This window comes from Arachis duranensis, chromosome 5 (assembly GCF_000817695.3).
Source record: "Arachis duranensis cultivar V14167 chromosome 5, aradu.V14167.gnm2.J7QH, whole genome shotgun sequence".
In the NCBI taxonomy this organism is placed as follows: Eukaryota; Viridiplantae; Streptophyta; class Magnoliopsida; order Fabales; family Fabaceae; genus Arachis; species Arachis duranensis.
This window is the reverse complement of record NC_029776.3, coordinates 47,339,526-47,358,516: the sequence shown is the minus strand read 5'-3', so window position 1 is coordinate 47,358,516 and position 18,991 is coordinate 47,339,526. Positions and strand designations below refer to the sequence as shown.

The window sequence follows — 18,991 nt, the reverse complement described above, 5'->3', positions numbered from 1 at the left end:
TCTTCTGAATGAATGCTTGAACAGTGCATATTTTTTATCTTGAATTTTATGAATGTTAAAATTATTGGCTCTTGAAAGAATGAGGAACACGAGAAATATTATTGCTGATCTGAAAAATTATGAATTTGATTCTTGAAGCAAGAAAAAGCAGTGAAAACAAAAGCAAGAGGTAGAAAAAGCCAATAGCCCTTTAAACCAAAAGGCAAGGGTGAAAAGGATCCAAGGCTTTGAGCATCAATGGATAGGAGGGCCCAAGGAAATAAATCCAGGCCTACTAAATCAAGCTGTCCCTAACCATGTGCTTGTGGCATGCAGGTCCAAGTGAAAAGTTTGAGACTGAGTGGTTAAAGTCGTGATCCAAGGCAAAAGAGTGTGCTTAAGAACTCTGGACACCTCTAATTGGAGACTTGAGCAAAGCTAAGTCACAATCTGAAAAGGTTCACCCAGTTATGTGTCTGTGGCATTTATGTATCCGGTGGTAATACTGAAAAACAAAGTGCTTAGGATCACGGCCAAGACTCATAAAGTAGCTGTGTTCAAGAATCAACATACTACACTAAGAGAATCAATAATACTATCTGAATTCTGAGTTCCTACAGATGCCAATCATTCTGAATTTCAAAGGATAAAATGAGATGCCAAAACTGTTCAGAAACTAAAAGCTACTAGCCTCGCTCATCTAAATTAGAATCTGAGCTTCACTTAAAGCTCTGAGATATTATTGCTTCTTAATTTCTTTTTTTTTCCTATTTTATTTATCTAGTTGCTTGGGGACAAGCAACAGTTTAAGTTTGGTGTTGTGATGAACGGATATTTTATACGCTTTTTGGGGGTAATTTCATATAGATTTTAGCATGTTTTAATTAGTTTTTAATAGAATTTTATTAGTTTTTAAGCAAAATCATATTTCTGGACTTTACTATGAGTTTGTGTATTTTTCTGTGATTTCAGGTACTTTCTGGCTGAAATTGAGGGAGCTGACAAAAAATCTGAGTTAGGATGAAAAAGGACTGCTGATGTTGTTGGATTCTGACCTCCCTGCAATCGGAATGGATTTTTTGGAGCTACAAAAGTCCAATTGGCGCGATTTCAATTGGGTTGGAAAGTAGACATCCAGGGCTTTCCAGCAAAATATAATAGTCCATACTTTGCGCGAAGATAGATGATGTAAACTGGCGTTCAACGCCAGTTCCATGTTGCAGTCTGGCGTCCAGCGCCAGAAACAGGTTACAAGTTGGAGTTCAACGCCAAAAACACGTTACAACATGGCGTTCAACTCCAGATACAGCTCAAGCACATGAGAAGCTTAAGTCTCAGCTCCAGCACACACCAAGTGGGCCCAAGAAGTGGATTTCTGCACCAATTATCTTAGTTTACTCATTTTCTGTAAACCTAGGTTACTAGTTTAGTATTTAAACAACTTTTAGAGACTTATTTTGCATCTCGTGACATTTTTAGATCTGAATTTTATACTCTTTGACGGCATGAGTCTCTAAACTCCATTGTTGGGGATGAGGAGCTCTGCAGCGTCTCGATGAATTAATGCAATTATTTCTGTTTTTCCATTCAAACATGCATGTTCCTATCTAAGATGTTCATTCGTGCTTAACTATGGAGAAGGTGGTGATCTGTGACACTCATCACCTTCCTCAATCCATGAACATGTGTCTGACAACCACCTCCGTTCTACATCAGATTGAATGAGTATCTCTTAGATTCCTTAATCAGAATCTTCGTGGTATAAGCTAGAATCGATGGCAGCATTCATGAGAATCCGGAAAGTCTAAACCTTGTCTGTGGTATTCCGAGTAGGATTCTGGGATTGAATGACTGTGACGAGGTTCAAACTCGCGAGTGTTGGGCGTGATGACAAACGCAAAAGAATCAATGGATTCTATTCCGACATGATCGAGAACCAACAGCTGATTAGCCATGCTGTGACAGAGCATTTGGACCATTTTCATTGAGAGGATGGGAAGTAGCCATTGAAAATGGTGACACCCTACATAGAGCTTGCCATGGAAGGAACTTTAAACTTTTGCATGAGAAGAATATTACATTACAGGAATTCAGAAGACAAAGCATCTCCAAAACTCCAACATATTCTCCATTACTGCGTAATAATTACTTACTCTATGCACTTTAACTTTTTGCAATTAAAACTAAAGAACCCTATTGGTATCCTGACTAAGATTAATAAGATAATCACAGCTTGCTTCGAACCAACAATCTCCGTGGGATTCGACCCTTACTCACGTAAGGTATTACTTGGACGACCCAGTGCACTTGCTGCTTAGTTGTGGGGAGTGCAAAAAGTGTGATTGCAATTTCATGCACCACACACTTTATTAAAAAATTAATCAAGAATTTAAGAAAATACTTAATAAACCGTAAACAAACAAAAAAATATGAAAAACACAAAACTATGGAAAAATTATCTCTAAAGGTGGCTGTAGGATGGTGAAAGCGTGGTGGTGACAGGAGATGGCAGTGAAACCTATATAAATCCTGTGTGGATTAGAAATGACCCTAGACTTGAACCTTGTGTGATTAGAGACTAGGATTGCCTAGTGGGTTCATGTAGTTTTACACAGTCTCTATTTATAACTATTATCCAACTGGAAACCTTCAGGTTCTCACCCGTTATAAAAATTGTTAACTTTTCAGATAACAAGACCTGACGTATCTCACTGAGACTGCAAAACTCAGGTACGATGTTACAAAAAGCGCCGACTATAAAATATTACAAAATCCAGAAAGTGTACAAAATAACATCCTATTTCTCCAAAATAAAACCTCTAAGAGGAAATATACAATAACATGCTCAAAGGTGGATAATAATACTAAGAAACAAAATATATCTCAAAAGAGTCTTAAGTCTTCTTCGCTTCACCAACGAGTCCCACACTGTCAGTGAGATGTGTCGCGTGTTGTATCTGAAAAACAAAAATTCTACGACGGGTGAGAACCCAAATGTTTCCAGTAGGGTAATATTTTCAAATAAAGACTATATAAAGTGACATGAACTTGCTAGCAATCCTAATCTCCAATCCAAACATACAAGGTTAAAACCTAGGGTCAAACTAATCCGTTTAAGGGTAAATTCGTTTAAAGTAATTGTACTCTTTCCATTACTAGTCTAGTTAGTACTAAATAGTCATCCTGATCAATGTTTTAAGTCTTATAAGTCTTAATAATCTCATTATTGTCAATATTCTAAGTAAATCTCAATAGTCTCAATAAATCTCAATAGTCTCAAAGAATCATCAGCAGTCTCATTTGTCTCAATACATTATCACATTCTCATAAAAATCAAAGAAATCAATCATGAACATTAATCAATACGGAGTTAATTCGTTAAGTTTAACATATTCTGAACTACCACCAGTCTCATTCATTTCCATAGTCATAATCATTATTAGTTCCAACTCTCAAGTCTTAATAGTAAAATCATACACAAACAATAAGCATCATAAAGCAAACACAATTAGAGAGCAATTATAACAAGTATTACAATTAGCAGTTAAACAGAAATATATGGTTAGACAAACCAAACACATGTCCACACCCAAACAAAAGCAAACAAATGCATATGATGCATGCTTGTCCTAATGGCCGTAAGCTTACTTGTCAGTTATAATGTCAAACCCAACACACATCCGGTAGTTGACTAAGATATGAAACACTACAACACGGAGCTAATTATTTTGGTTGTAAACTTTAAAGACCATAGGTAAAGTTTTTTGAAGAGGTGCTTACAAGCTCCTCATTTTGTATTTAGTAAATAAAAAAGACCATATGCTTGTGCTTGTAGTTTTTAAAAGATCGGTGTACTTTTGAAAGCATCTAAGGTGAAAATTTTCAAAGTTGGCATGTGCTTTTCAAAATTTAAAAGTCTAATATAACTCCATATATTAACTAATTTTCAAATATAACACTTAAATTTGTCTCTTATAGTATTTTAAATTTTAAAAACTATTTTATCAAACGTAATTATTGTTGCTTGTGTTTATTAAAAGTCATTTTTAATTTAATATACCAAACATAAATGTTACACTTCTTAAAAAATCAGCTTTTAAAAGCTAGTTTTTACAAGCTACTTTCGAAAAATAGAAAAAATAAAACTCTACATCCAAGCAAAATCCTTATCCAAGTCTATCCAAGTTGTTGTAACAACTTTTCAAATCACGCTTCTTCTTCCAAATTTGCACACGCAGATTTTTCTTCTTTCATTCTTCGTCTCCTTTTTCTTCTTCTCTTCTTAGAGATTATCAATTTAATTCAATTCAGAATACCTGCGTCCATTCAATTCAAAACAATTTAATTCAATTCATAATGAACCGAACATATTATTAAGGCAAAACAATTGTATAGTACTAAATGAATGAAACATTATCCATTATATAAAATCAAATTCAAAACAACTTTCTGCATAATTAACCGAACACGTTATTAAGGTGAAATAATTGTACAGTACTAAATGAACGAAACATTATCCATTATATAAAATCAAATTCAAAAAAGCTTTTTGCATAATGAACCGAACACGTTATTAAGATGAAACAATTGTATAGTACTAAATGAACGAAACATTATCCATTATATAAAATCAAATTCAAAACACCTGTGTCTACAATTTAGATCAATTCAATTCCATTTAGAATACCTGCATCAATTCAATTCAATTCAATTCAATTTAACAATTGCATTCCATTCAAATCGATTAAAAAAATAATCCATTAGCAAAATGTTAGTGTTGTTGGTGATGACGATAACGAAAGAGAAGAAGAAGAAGAATCTGCTTATCTGCATGTGCGAAGAAAAAGAAGAAGGAGGAGGAGGATGAGATATGCGTGAATTTGAAAGAAGAAGAGGACATATGCGTGTATTTGAAGCGCGAGAAAAAAGAAGAAGAAAAAGCGCGTGTAATGACACTCTTTTAATGAGAGTGATTTTTGTTGGTGTTAGAGCACCTCCAACGGGCCAAAAGTTGAAGCCCTCTTTCTCACATATGCAGGGACCAACTATTGGAAAAGAAGAGACAATAGTCTCTGCACACTATCCAAGAATAGAGAAGCACGAGTGAGTCCCTCTGAACAGGGATTTTCTTCCTCCAATAATAACTTGCCACATGGAAAGTTATTATAAAAAATATTTATATAACATTATAATTAATTAAATAATTAAATTATAATTAATTAATTAATAATTTATATTAATTATTTATTAATTATTATTTAAATAATTAAATCATAATTAAATCTTGAATTATATATTGTGTATTATTTTTATATATGATTTTTTAATATTAATATTTTTTAATAGTAAATTATTTTTAAATTTATAAATTTAAAAATATTATTGTAAAAAATAATAATTATATATTTTTTAATTACTTTAATTAATTAAGTAGGACCACAATAGAGACTAAAGTTAGTTCCTCATAATGAAGAAGAGAGAGATGCTTTGAGTTCCTATTTATTGTTTATAACACAAAAACTGATATAAAATTACTTTTTATAACAGGTGGATCATAAATAGATACTGAGATGAATTGTCTAATGAAAATGGTCTTAGACCTACTTAAATAAATTTAGATAAAAAAATATTTGAATATGTAACAATTCTAAAATAAAAACTTTACCAAACTAAATCTTAACCTTTAGTCTAACTATTGTATGTGCTTGTATTTTTTCAATTTTGCTTGCCCTGCCCTAGAAAAAGGGAAAAGATGGGACCTAGACCAATTTGTATTCCTAAATATAGTTAAACAAAGGAAAAAAGTGCCCATATTTGTGATTAGGCCAACAAAATATTAGTGACTGACAGTTGCAAAGCAAACCATTTGTTGAGCGTTTGAGTCATTGACCATTTCAAGTTTCAACAACCTTTCAACTCATGACCAAAAACAAAAAAACCACCTTTCAACTGTACTCTCCACTTATTCCATCATAGGTATGGACGTATGTATTGGTCACTTTCACCTTTTGCCCTTTTTATTGAGTAAATGAGTATTGTTCTATTGCCATATTTTATTTGTAAATTAGAAATATAAAATGATAACCGAGCATTTTCATGATTTTAGTTATATTTGTTTTATTATATTGTCAAAACAGTTGTTGGCAGAATAGCTAGAACTTGGGAGACACATAAATGAATGCTCTTCTTGTTCACTTCAACTTCAAGAGGAACTGGTAAGCTTTCTCTTACTTCATCTCTTTCTCTGTTTCACTGTCTGCGCCCTCATATCCATTTTTCTTAAACCGATATTCTACTTTCTACTCATTATTAGTATAACTAGTTGCCGTACTTTGGGAATTTCTGAATGTGGGTGTCGTACTGTCTTAATACACATTGCATGTCAATGTCAATTTCAAAACTTTGTATTTGCATTTACTTTTTTTTTTTGGGGCTCTTTTGTGCAACTCAATTGTGGTTCTATGACCCCATTGTGTGCTTGGAGCTTGCTTAGTGATTTAATGCATACACTTACTTCAACTTACGATATAGCTTTTCTTTATATTCTTTTTAGTTTATAATCAAATAATCTAACCAAGATTGGATTAGTCTGAGTGGTAGGCAAGCTGGTCTGCATGATGTTCTTGAGTTTGTCTCCCACATGTGGAGAGGCAACTTCTCAGACATATTTTTCGGATTCTATTTTAAGTAACCGGTAATAAAATCTGTATGCAGGAGGAACAAAGAGGCTTCAAGTACTAGTGATTTAGACAAAGCATAATTTCATGACACACATTAGGTCTAATTGGTTATTTCCAAACTTAACTCAAATTTGAACATTCTTTGACTTTGCTTTTCCACTTATGTTTCTTGCAGAAGGCAGAGTCATAACTTTCTGGGTTCCTTAGCGATCTTGTTTCATTGGGAAACATGATTGTCTCTGCTCTGTTAACTTCACTTGGGATCAACACTGCGCTCTGTGTGTTGTTCTTCATTCTGTATTCCATATTGAGGAAACAACCCAGCAATTATGAAGTTTATGTGCCGCGCCTTCTGGCCAAAGGAACTTCTAGGAGGCAAAGCCATTTCAACATGGAAAGACTAATACCTTCTCCAGGTTGGGTTGGAAAAGCTTGGAGGCTCTCTGAAGAGGAACTGTTATCTTTATCAGGCTTAGACGGTGTTGTGTTTATGTGCATTATAACATTCAGGTATATATTCTTTTAGGGAACCTGGAGCACTTAATAATTCTTTCAGGGAGTATGTAACCTTAACCTTAATCGGAACACAATTGATGTTGCAATAAACTACTCACACTTGAAATTCCAATGTTCTTTCGGCAATTAAAGTCATATCTTATTTAAATTGAGTTCTTGTGTTTCTTTGGCGCAGCTTGAAAATTTTTACCTTTGCTGGGATTATTGGGATCCTTGTCATTCTTCCAGTAAATTGTTGGGGAAGTAACCAACAAGATTTCGACATCACCAACTTCGCCAATAACTCCTTGGATGTGTTCACCATATCAAATGTAGACAATGGCTCTAACTGGTGAATACTACCTCAATACTTTTGTTGCCTTAATTGAGCTGTGGCCTTAGAGAACTGAACTTTATTTATAGAAGAGTTTATCTACTCTGCACTTATCTTTTCTTACTTTGCAATATGGTATTGGGATTTATGTGAGATTTATTGTCCTATTATCATTTTTATTTCAGGTTGTGGGTCCACTTCTCTGCTATATATCTTGTCACTGGATTCATTTGCTTGCTACTGTTTTATGTAAGTCCATGATCTCGTCGCTCATGGAAGTCTTCCCCATGGTTAGGTAGCATTTGGTTGTTGTTCCGACACAAACAAGATACAGACGTTAGAGACCAAAAGCTTAAAACCGTCACTGTCCTCATAGTTATAAGATAGTTTATATACTTTTGAAATATAGGGACAACATGACATGTCTCAAGGATGATTTTTTAAGTCAATTTTTGAACCTCCAAAATGCAGAGAAGCAAGAGACACATTTTAAGATGAATATGCAATGCATAAATATTTGTTATTTCTTTTGCTGGTATATAGAATATTAAAAAAGAAGAAAAAAGAAAAATAATAACATGATAATAGTTGTCTTATTCATTGATTGTTGTATGCAAGTTGATATAGTTTATCTGAGAAGCAACAGTTGAATTCATTACTCATTTGTCAACATTATTTTCAATTTTCAGGAATATAGATACATATCTTCAAGAAGAATTTCTTTTTTTTATTCATCCAAACCTCAGCCTCATCAGTTTACCATTTTGGCCCGCAGCACTCCTACTTACCCCGGTTGCAGCATCAGTGATAGTGTTGAGAACTTCTTTAAAGACCTTTATCCTTCTATATACCTGTCACATGTGGTTGTTCACCGCACAAGTAAAATCCGGACACTCTTGGTGAGTACCGCGTTGAGATTTTAGTTTTTGTAAATTTATATTTTATCTTCTTTAAGGGGTTCAAAATTTGTGGCTTTGATTCTGTTCTACTTATTTGGTCACTCAAGATTTTTTAGTATTTCCTAAGAATCATAGTATGGATAACATAAACTCGTATAATCAGCAACTTCAGGGAAATACAAAATTACTTATTACTCCTATATTCAGAGTACAATATTGAATAACTAATTAACAACTTTTTAATAATAGTAGGTAGTAACCTCAGAGACAGTTATAATCTGACTTTGAAGTTTACCATAATTGACTAAGTTATATAGATTTACTAAAATTTCTGTTGCCTTTATGCTTGTATAGAAATTATTGATTGAGATTTCATGTTTGGCCTAATTAGTGCTTCCCCTCTATGAAATGCTTGTTAACCTGTTAGCACACAGCCATAAGGTGAATGCTATGCTGTTGATCAAGCAAACTGCTTTTGCAGACTGTATTTCTTTTTAATCTCTAAGAATTATGGAACTCATTTGCATACCTTTCCCTTCGTTCAATGCAGAATGAATCCAAACAATTATATAAAAGGATTACTCGGTTACAGTCGGATTCGGATCCCACTCTGCCACAGCATAATTGTTGTGGCATTTTTGGACTTTGTGGACGGAAAAGTAATCTCCGAGAGCGTTACGAAAAGAAGTTAGAGGACATCGAGGAGAATGTAAGGTTGAAGCAGTCAAAGGTTTTATTGGCAGGAGAAGTATGTGCCAATCTCTCTGTTCTCATTTTTCTTTTATTTTTTTCTTCCAAAAATGAGATATAGTTTCATTCTTGATTTAAAGTACATTCTATTAATTTAAATCTGTTCTTATATATGCAAGGAAGCTCGAGCTGCCTTTGTGTTCTTCAAAACTCGTTTTGGAGCTGCAACTGCTTCCAGTTTGCAGCAGTCCATCAATCCCACCCTGTGGAATACTGAACTAGCTCCAGAACCTCATGATGTTTACTGGCCTTTCTTTTCCGAGTCGTTCATGCAAAGATGGATTTCTAAACTGGTCGTTGTAGCTGCAAGTATTCTTTTCACCATTTTATTCCTTATACCTGTTGTGTTTGTGCAAGGGCTTACCAACCTTAGTCAACTGGAAGTTTTATTTCCCTTCTTGACTACTATTCTGACAATGTAAGCTAAATTGTTGTCAAATATCTGCATATCGTTTCTAATTTTCATAACGGTCAATCTCATTCTAACTATTCTTTTGGTTAATAGTGATGCTATGTATTTTAAATTTGTTGACATCGCTAGTTTTAGCTTAATGTATTGTCTTCTCAATTTTATAAAGCTGAATTAGTTAGCCTTTGGTGAATCTTTATCTTTCAGAAAATTTGTGAGTCAAGTGATTACTGGATACCTTCCCAGCCTTATTCTCCAGTTGTTTCTGAAATTAGTGCCACCTGTTATGGAGTTCCTTTCCTCCATTCAAGGACACATCTCGCATAGTTCTATCGAATTGAGTGCAACTAAGAAAGTTCTGTGGTTCACAATATGGAATGTGATTTTTGCAACTGTGTTTTCGGGGTCAGTTCTATCTATGCTGTCTATTTTGCTTGATCCCAAGGGCATTCCTTCAAAGCTGGCTGCTGCAGTTCCTGCGCAGGTTGGACGATTTTTCTCCCAGTTGTAATGCAATCTTTTCGTCCTTATAGTTTTACTCGATTTTTAATTTGGTCCATAGCTTAGAAGTTTATAAGCAAGTTCTATATTGTACAAAAATTTTTAATCAGGCCTCTATATTTAAAACATTTTTAATCAAGTACTTATATGGTACAAATATTTTTCAATTAGGTTCCTCTGGTTTAAAACTTTTGTCATCATGCACCTGTATTAAATGATGATTTTTTTTTTTCAGAATTTTCTTTTGCAATTAAAAGACTTGATCACAGAGTTCTTACTCTACTGGACTGAAAATATTTGTAGAGTATAGGAACTTGAGTAGAAATGTTTCAAGAATACAGACTTAATGAAATTTTTTATACAATAGAGACTTGACACAAGCTTTTAAATTTTAAGAAACTAATTAAGTTGGATAAAATTATAAGATCCTCCAGGATAATTTAATCTATATTCTAATATAAAATATCTGGTGCAAGTTGGGTAACATTTTCTTTTCAAATGTCAAAGTTTCACAAAACTATCCAAATTATTCCCATATGGTAAAACAACTAATGGTCTACACTCAAACCATGTTTCATGTTCCATAACTAATTTGATCTTAGCATGTCTTTCGTTGTCTGTTCATTATGACTTTTGAACAATATACAAGACATTACTGTCCTTAAAATTTTTTATTTTGTGGCTTTTAGGCAATTAACTAATTTTTTGTTTGATTGTAGGCATCATTTTTCATTGCTTATGTTGTCACAACAGGATGGACAAGTGTGTCATCAGAACTATTCCGTATAATCCCTCTGATTTTCAGTTTAATAAGAAGGCCTTTCACAAGTCCGAGTGATGAATTCGAAGAAGTCCCATCTATTCCATACCACAGGGATGTTCCAAGGATCCTTTTCTTTGGACTTCTTGGCATTATCTATTTCTTTCTGGCTCCACTGATTTTACCATTCCTATTGGCCTATCTGTGCCTGGCATACATCGTGTTCCGCAACCAGGTTTGCATTTCTTCAGTGTATATTCTGATATCTATCGAATTCTGGATTGGTTATTTGATTTTCCTCCATAAATAGTTTCTATAATGACTAATTTTATGCAAGGATCATTTTCTTTTGGTTTATTTGGGATCCTGAAAAGTTAAAGTAGTTTTTATATATGAAATTAGTATTCATATATGACTTGTACTGATCCTCTGTCTATATATGTCACAGTTTATGAATGTATATGCACCAAAGTATGAAACTGCTGGGAAATGTTGGCCGATCGTGCACAATTCAATGATATTTTCGATGGTACTCATGCACATCATTGCAGTGGGAATCTTTGCACTGAAAAGACTTCCCCTAGCGTCCATTAGTCTCCAAAATTTTTTACAGTATATGTTAGAAGAGAGATTATTGGGAAGAATTATTGAGACAAAAACAACAACAACAAAGCCTTGTCCCACTAAGTGGGGTCGGCTACATGAATTAAACGACTGCTCTTTCATGTAGGAAGAATTATTGAGAATATTACATTAATTGAACAACCGATACAAGTAGTTGAGATCCTTCTTTTAAAAAGGTAGCTCAACTAATTGCACATGCAACTGTAACTAACTAGTCATGAAACAGATAACAGAAAACTAACTTCTTTCCATAAACTATCATGAATAAATAAGCTAATATCTCCTCTCAAGTTGCAGCATATACATCAATATAAGCCTAACTTGGCCATGAGAAACTGAAATTGAGGAGCATGTAAGGGCTTTGTTAAAATACCTGCTATTTGGTGCTTGCTTGGTGTATAGAGGAGCTTCACTGTCCTTCCCCCTGCCTTCTCTCATTTAAATGACAATCTATCTCCACATGTTTTGATTGCTAATGGAGAGCAGGGTTTGTGTCCATATTTATGGCCATATTGTTGTCAGAAAACAGCATAACTGAATCAATGTGGATGTTGACGAATTTAACGTGTCCAATGATCCACACTATTTCATATAAGGCATTAGCCATGGCGTGGCACTCAGATTTTGTGGAGCAACGATGGTTTGCCTCTTTGTCTTCCATGAAACTCTCTAATCCCCGAGAATATTCAATACCCAGTTGTGGAGCACCTGGGATCAATGCAACTCCCGCAATATGCATCAGCATATACCGAAATATTAAACTTGGAGCTTGCTGAGAAGAGTTGCCTTTGTCTCAGATCTACCTTATGGTATCTCAGCACTTGGTGGACAACATTCATCTCAAATGGGGAGTTCATGGATCTAGCATATGTTGGGCTTATTTGGTAATTGCAAAAGTGATGTCAGAACGAGAAATAATAAGGTAGATCAATTGGTCAATGAGCCTTCTGTAAACTGATGCATCTGGGAGATGCTCAGCTGCTGAATCTCTAAATTTCAAATTAGCATCCATGGGAATTATAGCAGGTTTGCAATCCAGGAAATTCGTGTCTTCTAGTAGTGAGTGTGTATTTCTTTTAGGAAAAGTAAATTCCCATCTTAGATCTTTCGGGTTTTAATCCTAGAAAAAACTTGAGATCGCCTAGTGTCTTGAGCTTGAACATATCTTTTCAACTTCTCTTGTACTTTGTTTACATTGGTAATGCTTACTGTCCAGCTATGACGATATCATCCACGTAGACTAGAAGAAAATTTGTGCTGTTGTGAATGAAAAATAATAACTCTTGCGTTGACTGAATCCTTGTTTAACTAGAGCAGAATGAAACTTGTTATACCACTATCTTGATGCCTGATGTGATTTGTATAGTGATCGAGTTAGTTTGCGAACCAGCCCTTGTTTCCTTCTTGAGCGTCCAAGAGGTAAATCCATGTATACTTCTTCAAAGAGGTCTGCATTTAAATGTCCAATTGAAGTAGGTTCCAATACTTTGCGGTTGCAGTGATGTGAACTCTAATAGTGGTGATTTTTGCCATGAATCTAAGACTCGGTTTGGTAAAACTTTTATTTTTCAAAAATAGTTTATTAACGATGGTTTTTTATTTTTAAATAAATAGTTTATTTCTTTTATTTACCCATATCGTAATTTGCAAGTAAATTACCAATTTAAGCATTATCATTTATTTCGTTTATAGTGTAAAAGAATCGATAATACACATATCTCGTTTACACTATAAACGAAATAAGATATATTTGTTAGACAAAGAAATTGGGTGCACACGAGGCATGTGTCGAAGCAGGGTTTCAACATATCTCCTTTACAATTTAAACGTGATACGAATGTTATCAACTTGTTTATACTGTAAACAAGATAAAGCCATACTAAAGTCGTTTATATTGTAAACGAGATATAGTATGATAAATTTAACTCAGCCATAAATGGATATGTAAGTAGTAGTCTTGGTCACAAGCAAATCACTTCTTCTTACCCTTTTTTCTTCTCTATTCTCTCAACAGGTTTAGTAAGAATGTCTGAATATATTTTCGTGAGTTTCTATCCTAATTGTCATATGAGATTGGGTAATGGTTAGTTTTCCTATCCTACTGTGTACTTGTTGATTAGGTTCTTTGTCAGAGTTGAAGAGCCTAATATTGACGAGTTTGGGTGATAATGGAACAAAGGAAGTTGGAAGAGTTGGATATATGTTGTTAGCACCGATGGGGAGTAGAGTATTTCGGTTTCATGTTTTTTGGTTGGATGGCAATGTGCATGTGAGATTGATGTTTGATGTCCATGGAAGAATCATGGCCCAACAAGTGATGGAGCTTTTTGCGGAGATTGGTGACGTAGGTGGTGATAGTTCTGGACACTCGAATTTTGTCTAAGATGACCCACCTCTTGTACCACCACCTTTACATTGTGCTAATCCAGCGAGACACATGAAGGTGGATTAGTGAGGAGTCGGATGAAAAATACATCACCGAGAGCAATGAAAGTGGTTCATATGGGGATGATGAGGAATTGTACTAGAGACCCCGGTCGGTGGAACAGTTGGAATCTTCTGCCTGCCCCAAAGCTAGTTCCGGAGTTGTCAGTTGTACCTAGCCACTATCACATGCTAAATCTTGACACGATGTATGAGAATATTCCGTTTTCCAATACGAGGGGAGATGATTACAACACAAAAGGTGGTGTGGAGTTTCGCATTAGACACAGATTTAAGAGCAGAGAGGCTGTCATGCTAGGTGTGAAGAATTATAACATTCGGAAGAATGCTGAATACAGGGTTGTCGAGTCTGATCGAGCAAAGTACCACGTGCATTGCAGGCAAGCTGCATCATGATGTCATTGGAATCTTTGTGTTGCACTCCACTAGAATCTTGGATATTAGTAAGCCAATTTATGATGTCTAAAGTTATACTATTATTATTGCTGAGCATGTGGAGGCCTAGCATCAAGGAGCTCGTTTACCCAATCCTACGTCGAGCGCTGGTACCATGTCTGAAAATCTCTCAAGCATCCACCCACTGGCTCTCCATTGGTGCATAACCCAAAGTGGTACGCGACATCCTGCAGAGTGATCGTGCACTTACTCTAAGGCAGTTGGAACGTGATCCTGCAGGAGCACTACAGAAGAGAATAAAAAATTAGAAAGCTTAGAGAAAATTTTGCAGCAGTTTGTTTCGTCATCAACACTTCAAATAGCGATTTCATGTTGAACAGGGGCCTTGAAATTCGGTTTACGATGAATGCAACAGTGAGGACACATTCTCCCCAAAAGGGATAGGTACTTGTGATTGAAAAAACAATCCACTTGCCACATTCAAAATATGTTGATGTTTTCTATCTACTAGAGTATTTTGTTGTGGTCTGTAAAGACAAGCAAATTGATGCAACACTCCTTTCTCTTGCAGGAATTCAACAATTACCAATTTGCTTGCATTTTCCAATCTCGTGCATTTATTTTTTGTGTTGAACTAAGTTTCAATTAGTAAGTAGAAATTCTTAAGAAAACCTGCAAGTTCAGATTTGTTATATAGCAAATAAATCCAACAAAATCTGGTCAAGTCATCAACTATGCTTAAGAAATATCACTTTCCATTATAGGTGGGGATGTACAAGGTCAAATGACATGGTTTTGATGGTCAAAAAGTGTTTTCTGAATTTCGCTAAAGGACATATTTTTCAATTGAACCTTTGTGCTATTGGTAATGACAAGCATGACTGAAATGAGAATGCCAAGGAACATAATTACACAAATTGCATTGACTCTTTGTGTGACTTAACAAGGAATCTTTGGGAGGGAGAAGTAATTCTGACTTCAGCATGTATAATCCACTTTGCAACTCACCCTTTCCAAGCTTCTTCAAGGAGCTGTCATGTATATCAAAGAAAGTAGAGCTAATTGTGACTGTAATTGAGGTAGTTCTTAGAAAAGAACAATCCAATAATAGATTTACATAGAACTGAGGAACATACAATACATTGCGCAATGTAATGTTAGGGTTTAGGGTGACAATACCAATGAGTCTCCCACCGAAATTATCACATTAGGTAGAGACACTAAATTTCTTTGAGGTGTGAACGGAGGAAATATATCTAAATCACATGCAATATGTGTGGTGATGGAAATGACATTGATGAGTTTAAAACTATCAAATATCTAGCAATTTAATGGAACATTTAACATTAACATTGACATTGAGAGTCGCATATGGTACCTATTAGAGTTGCTACTTCAGTTGAGTCTATTAGTGGGTATGCCTTGTATGATTGATTGTTGAGCAACGCTAAGAGTTGCTGAACTTGTGTTAATTCAGACTTAGATTGTTGCTCGAATCTTGGATCTGTTGTGATGTGGTTTATTGACTCTTTGATTCCCCTTCCTCTGCTACAACGACTTGTCTTTCTTTTATCATGCTCTGCCTCTTCCGTAGCTTGTAGGTGCATTGTGATTTCTTGCAAAGAAAATTGCTTGATTTGATGTTGATGAGGCTTCAATGGATCATGCTTCTCTTCTTGGACCACAACAGAGGGGTACCTTGTTAATATCTGGCAAGGGTTCCATGGATCGTGCTTCCCTTCTTTGATAAATGATATTATTTTAATTCTTTTTTATTCCTAACTTTGGAGAAAAAAGAAAAAAAAAAACTATAATGCCCAAATTACAGTGGAATTTAATTTGATCACAGTCAAACAAAAGCTATGAAATGTGGGTCCCCCTTTTGCTTCAAATGCAACAAAGCTTAGAGGAAATTGATGCTCCAAAATACGTGTCTAGTCTAGAGTTATGATACGGTAGTTTCATTAGGTGTGGATGAAGTTCTCCCCCAGCAGTGTAGAATTTTTTCCTTGTTAAAAAGAAAAAGGAAGGAAGGAGTTTTGGTTGCAGAGTTATTAAATTTTTTGGGCAGAATTATTGAGAAGATTGCATTAATCGAACAACTAATAGGCTGAGGTCCTCCTTTTATACAAGGCTGCTCAACTAATTGCACATGCAACTATAACTAACTTTGAATAAAACAGATAACATGAACTAACTTCTTAATTACGTCCTATAAATTATCTTGAATAAATAAGCTCACATAAATTCAAAAGAAAGCAACAATTTTGTAGCTATGTTTTGGTAAATGTCTCATGATAGAAAATGTAAAGACATTTCTAGATTAGGCAAGTGTCCCCAGGTAGAGACATTTCATCTCTTTTTTATATTTATATCATCCTCCAAACAATTTTTTCTCTCCTAGTATATCCCTGTATATTTCTATCTCGAATCTTGTGGGATTTAGAAAACAGGGCTTAAAAGAACATAAGATTGTTGCATGTTGCATTCAATCCATTAGTTATGATTGCGATTTGTGTTTATGTTAAGCAGAGTTTGATAAAGAAGGATAGGGAAGACGAGAACGATGCCACAATGACCTTGTTTTATGACGGATTGGTAAACGCTTACAAAGACCCTGCGTTACTTCCAACTCAGTACTCATCAAACAGTGGCGATCTTCGCAGTGCCCTCATATCGGAAGCTTAATGCCGAGCCACAATATTTTCGTAGTATCTTATAGTGGTTTATTTAATCATTTGTGTTTATTCTTCCCCTCATTCATGTTTCAAGAGCTAAGGAATGCATTTGTAATGTTAGAGAACACTCGAATTTGAATATAGCCGTTTTTTCTCTGTGCATTGGTTTTTAGTGCCAACGGGAAAAGCAATCTTTGGTTTCGAGAAAAACAAATTGCACCAAGAAAATTCCGCCGTTGTAAAATCATTTACGACTCTCAACATTTTTATTTTCAAAATCATTTTTCTCTTAAGAAAATCTTAAAACGATAAACATATTATCTTTCTGTTTAAGATTATGATGAGTTCAAACTAATTAGTACTTGTAAAATTAGTGCCTATAAACTATAACTCAAACAATATGTATCTTGATAATTCTTGTTATTAAAGAATTGATATAGATTGAATTCGTTATCAATTTTCTAGATTACTACTAAACTCTTATAAATTTGCATAACATCAGCTGTTTTTAAAAAGTAAACTCACTTTAAGTAGGTAAGTTTTATGGTGGCGTGCTATTAAGTGGCTAAAGGTGGCTAAAGTCTAACCGACCAATATTATAATGACATGTAGCAAAGAGAATCTCTCCATTAAGTGAATTAATGTTGTACCTCTATTTTTTTTTTTTTGTCGGTAGATTGGACAACCCCCAATCCTAAGTACCCCAATGGATTGGACAACCCCCAATCCTAGGTACACATGTTGACCTCTACTTAAACACAGTAAGTATGAGTAGATTACTCCAAGGATATTTGGGAGATTTTCCCGACCAATAACTTTTTTCTGTTACGTGGGCCTAGTATGGATGGATCAAAATATGAAATGAAAAATTTGGTTGGCTGTTTCAAAAAAAAAAAAATATAGTATTTGAAAATGCAATCTCATTTAATAGATACTATTGTATAATAATATGAAATTTCATTCATTATTTTTAAAAAGGATAAATATTTTTTGTTCTAAAAAGAATTATTTATATGAAATCCGTAAAAATGCAAACATACCTTTTTAATAAATCTTTGTTTAGGAATAAATTTGTTTAAGTCACTTATGATTTATATTAATTTTTTTAATGAGTAATTTACTCTCTTGGTTTATTATAAGATTGAAAAATCTCTTTAAATACGAAATTTAACGGTATTAAATTATTTCATTAAGAATTAATTTGAAATAGATTGAAATGACCTTGTAGTATTAATTGAATTCAATTTCAACAAGATTAAGAGTTTATTTGGGTGGGTTATTAAAATAATTAATTTTTTTAAAGATCTTTTAAAATAATTTGATATTTAAATATTTTATGTAAAAACTTATTTTTTTATTTATCAATTATGTTTAATTACAATAATGTAAAAGTACTTATTTATATATTTATTATGTTAAAAGTATTATTTTAAGTAAAAAATATTTAAAAAAAATAAATTATTATGATAAAAAAATGTAAATCATAATGATGAGTAACGTTTAAATTCAATCCAAAATGTATTCAAGTATACAATCAGTGGTGTGAATCATTAAAACAAATTTAAAATTTAACACCAACTTTACTAACAATTTATATTTCTATTGACTCATAAAAATACAATATAAAAACAAACAAAAGCCAAAACTTATTATTCATAACTTTATTTCATCAGTGTTAGGAATTCTTCACTAAATAATTCCATCATGTTTTATTTAACGATGATTAATTCACTATATATTTATTTAGTAAAGAAGAAAATATCCTTTGTAAGCTATATAATTGCAATTAAAAATATGATTTAATACTAAAAATAATGACATACACTTCTAATTAATTTCTCAGATAAATAACATCTCTTTTTTTTTTATAATGTCATATTCATCTTAGTGGTTGAATAATTTGGTTATGGATTAATTATTGATGTTTTAATTAAAAATAGGTACAATGAGTGTATTTATAAGTTGGTAAACGTGTCGGATAGAGGTTCCAACATGCGGGAGACGTGTTGCATGCAGCATGTTGGAGGTGTGATTGCCACCT

At 33.9% G+C, this 18,991-nt stretch overlaps 1 protein-coding gene across 1 annotated transcript; it reads left to right on the top strand.

Annotated features, from left to right (window-relative positions):
• Window positions 1-6,113: 6,113 nt before the first annotated feature.
• LOC107489290 (CSC1-like protein At1g69450) lies at window positions 6,114-13,814 on the top strand. The gene is made up of 12 exons (XM_052261714.1): window positions 6,114-6,194; window positions 6,835-7,169; window positions 7,351-7,506; window positions 7,674-7,737; window positions 8,178-8,387; window positions 8,938-9,135; window positions 9,257-9,555; window positions 9,754-10,030; window positions 10,767-11,042; window positions 11,256-11,419; window positions 12,931-12,983; window positions 13,552-13,814. The coding sequence occupies exons 2-12, from the start codon at window positions 6,889-6,891 to the stop codon at window positions 13,812-13,814; spliced, it is 2,241 nt and encodes a 746-aa protein (XP_052117674.1). The 5' UTR covers window positions 6,114-6,194; window positions 6,835-6,888.
• The last annotated feature ends 5,177 nt before the right edge of the window (window positions 13,815-18,991 follow it).

Coding starts and splice junctions, on each gene's coding strand:
- LOC107489290 (XM_052261714.1), top strand. CDS start 6,889: ATGATTGTCTCTGCTCTGTTAACTTCACTTGGGATCAACACTGCGCTC. Junction 7,738..8,177: donor TTTGCTTGCTACTGTTTTAT/GTAAGTCCATGA, acceptor TTCAATTTTCAG/GAATATAGATACATATCTTC. Junction 9,556..9,753: donor TTGACTACTATTCTGACAAT/GTAAGCTAAATT, acceptor TTTATCTTTCAG/AAAATTTGTGAGTCAAGTGA.